At 35.8% G+C, this 3087-nt stretch overlaps 1 protein-coding gene across 1 annotated transcript; it reads left to right on the top strand.

The window, feature by feature from the left end:
- The first annotated feature begins 327 nt into the window (after positions 1-327).
- LOC149153122 (rapid alkalinization factor-like) lies at positions 328-744 on the top strand. Its single transcript, XM_089443710.1, has one exon. The coding sequence runs from the start codon at positions 328-330 to the stop codon at positions 742-744; it is 417 nt and encodes a 138-aa protein (XP_089299836.1).
- The last annotated feature ends 2343 nt before the right edge of the window (positions 745-3087 follow it).

Here is a 3087-nt window from a genome sequence, read left to right as displayed (position 1 = left end):
AATATCAAAGATTGATGAACATTGCACAAAGTGGATTTAGGTCTTCTGTTTGAAGGAAGGAGACAAGAAGAAAGGTAGATCTATTCGCGGTTGTAAGCTTTCGCCATCAAACTGCTATTTGGGGATGCAAGAAAATATGTCAAATTCATGGTTGTAAGGTTTTCCGGTGAAGCTGTTGTTTGGGAGTTTCTCTGAACATGTCAAAGTTTCCATGCATGCCTAATATTTTGAGCATTGAAATCTGTATTTAGGTTGTTTCATCTTTTGTAAGTGGTTGACTGTATAACATAGGGTAAAGAATTTTGAATCTGTGTTCTTGATTTTGCAATGGATCGGTTAGGAAGAATGCTGCTCCTGGTGGTCTCGGTGCTTTTAATGGTGGATCCCCTGCATACAGTTGTGAATGGCCAGGGAATTACAGCTACCTCTAACTGGTTGGACGACATTGCATCTTATGAGCCGCAAGGGTTCGAATCCTCTGTGGGCCAGATCTGTGATGGAACCCTGGGCGAGTGCAATGATGATGGAGAGGAGTTTACGATGGATTTTGAGGCACATGGGAGGCTTCTGAGGAGGATCTGCTACTACATCAGCTACGTAGCATTGGCTACTAATTGTGTTCCTTACCGGCCTCGACCTGGGAGGTCTTATTACACTCAAAATTGGTACGATGCAACAGGCTCCGTTAGACCTTACCACAGAAGATGCACTGCTATCACTCGTTGCAAGCGTTACACTGGCTAAGCTTCACTTAGCTTCATTGCTTTTTTCCCTTGCTGGAACCCTACTATATGGCACATTTTGTTGTCTAGACAAATAATATTATTTGTGTGCACACCCAGGCACTAATCTGCCTAAATTATGGGTTTGGGTTTTTGATCCCTACCTGGAACTTGTATTACCTGCACTATTTGATCCCTGTTTTATTCCATAAGTTTAGTCTAGTATTTTTTATCATTGTTTTGTTTCATAAGTTTAGTCTAGTATTTATTTTTCAATAATAGTCTCACATTGCTTGCAATAAGATGAGTGGCTTGGGGTGGATAGATGCCCATTCCAGCTGAAATGAGAAAAGCGTGTGGTATGCTCTGCTAATCCTACCGTATTTGATGCTTTTCATCCCATTATGTAGTTTGTAAACATAAATTACAACAGAGACTGAAGCTGGGATGTTCAATAAAAATAGAAAATGTCTTGAATGTAATGAGATGATTTTGCTTTAAAAACATAGGGTAAAGAATTTTACAATGAAAATGTTATTTTAGCTATAGCAGGAATGTTCAGAAATTTATATGATTTCGTAGAAAAAATATAATGCAAACCTAGAGATATAGAGATCGACTCAATACCACCTACTTCGACTCCCATATATAATAAGCAAAGGGAGAAAAGGAAACTACAGATTGTGTCACTCACCATTTGGTAACCTCATCCCAAATATTTCACGTGTACCCCTGAATCAAGCGCTTGCAACAGGTCGATATAAGTGATTCCCAACCAATTACAATCTCAACTTCTCATATTCTAATTGACAAAACCAAATGGTGACTGTTTCATGCCACGACCTTCACCATATTGATCGAAAAATGATCGAAAACCTGACCGAAGAAAAGCAGTGACAATAAAACTGATCGAAGAAGGCCTTTGCGTAGGCCATCCTTTTGGTTCTTCTCAATCCTCAACCCCTAAACTGGTCAATCCTCCTCCTACTGCTGTTGATACCTCCCCGAACGAGTTCCTCTCTAACTGGTCTTCCTCCACCATTGGACAATGAAATTTTTCGCATTCCTCATCCCGCCTAAAATTTCCTTCGCATTCCTCATCCCACCTAAAATCTTCTTTGTCTTCACTCGCTGATTCTAATATTTTTTTGCTCAATCCTTATTCTTTCATCAATAATATTTTTTTTAGTAAAAATAACTCTAACAATATTATTGATTATAATAATATCTCCTCCTTCTCTAATCTTAATAGTGTTCCCTTAAGTTTCTAATTATTTTCCTCTCCCTTTCATTTATCCGACTTTAATAATATCCTCTCTAATTATAACTTTCTTATTAATTATAATTTAACTAGTAATAAACCTTAATAATACCCTTAACAATAATAATAATAAGAAGAAAACTAATAATTTTCCGACTTTAATAATATCCTCTCTAATTATAACTTTCTTACTAATTATAATTTAATTAATAATAAACCTCTCATTAATAATAATTTCTTTAATAATACCCTTAACAATAATATTAATAATAAGAAAACTAATAATTTTCTTAATATGTGTAATAATTTGAATAATATCACTCCTAATAATAATAATAATAATACCTACCCTTAGTTGGATTGGCTTTAAAAGAAAACCCATTTTATCTTGAAATGAAAAACAAGCACCATGATCGAGGCATGTCCTGAGAAATGCTAAGGGTACAAAGGTGTACAAATTAGGGCCAAACTCCATAGGACTCACAGATGAGGGGATAAATGCACGAAACTCTTTTTTCAAGATCTTCAATAACAACGGGAGTTTGAAGAAATCAAAGCTATTCAGAGTAAGAAATGTAGGCTCATTAGGAATAAAGAGATTTTCAAAAGCTTGTATCCTACCACAAACTGATATCACATCCAACACTTCAATGAGAAGTCTAATGAAGAGGCCTTGACTCAAAGTTTACAAGTTGTCCAATCCAAATTTTCTCACGTGGATAGAGAGGTTTGTGAGTTGAACATCTCACTAGAGGAATTTAACATGACCCTAAATAGCATGGTTGATGGTAAAACTCCAAGAATAGATGGGCTTCCATGTGAATACTACAAAACCAATTGGGAATTCTTTGGGTATGTCTTGCTTAAAGTTTAAAAGAAGTTTTAAGATGCAATTTACTTGACATCATGATCAATTGGTAATACAGAAAATATTAAGCTCATACCTAAATGAAGTGACCCTAAACTGACCTCCATATGTATTTGAAAATCCTAGATAAAGACCTTTCGAGGAAAATTAAATTTATCCTTAAAATCCACCTCTAAACCCTTTTGGTCTTTTAAGATCCATTAGGAAAAGGTTTCCCTATGGCACCGGTATGATAT

Source organism: Pinus tabuliformis, chromosome 9, assembly GCF_031772625.1.
Source record: "Pinus tabuliformis cultivar Carrire ecotype Pingquan chromosome 9, CPIR1, whole genome shotgun sequence".
NCBI classification, from domain to species: Eukaryota; Viridiplantae; Streptophyta; class Pinopsida; order Pinales; family Pinaceae; genus Pinus; species Pinus tabuliformis.
This window is presented reverse-complemented; position numbering and strand designations above follow the sequence as displayed.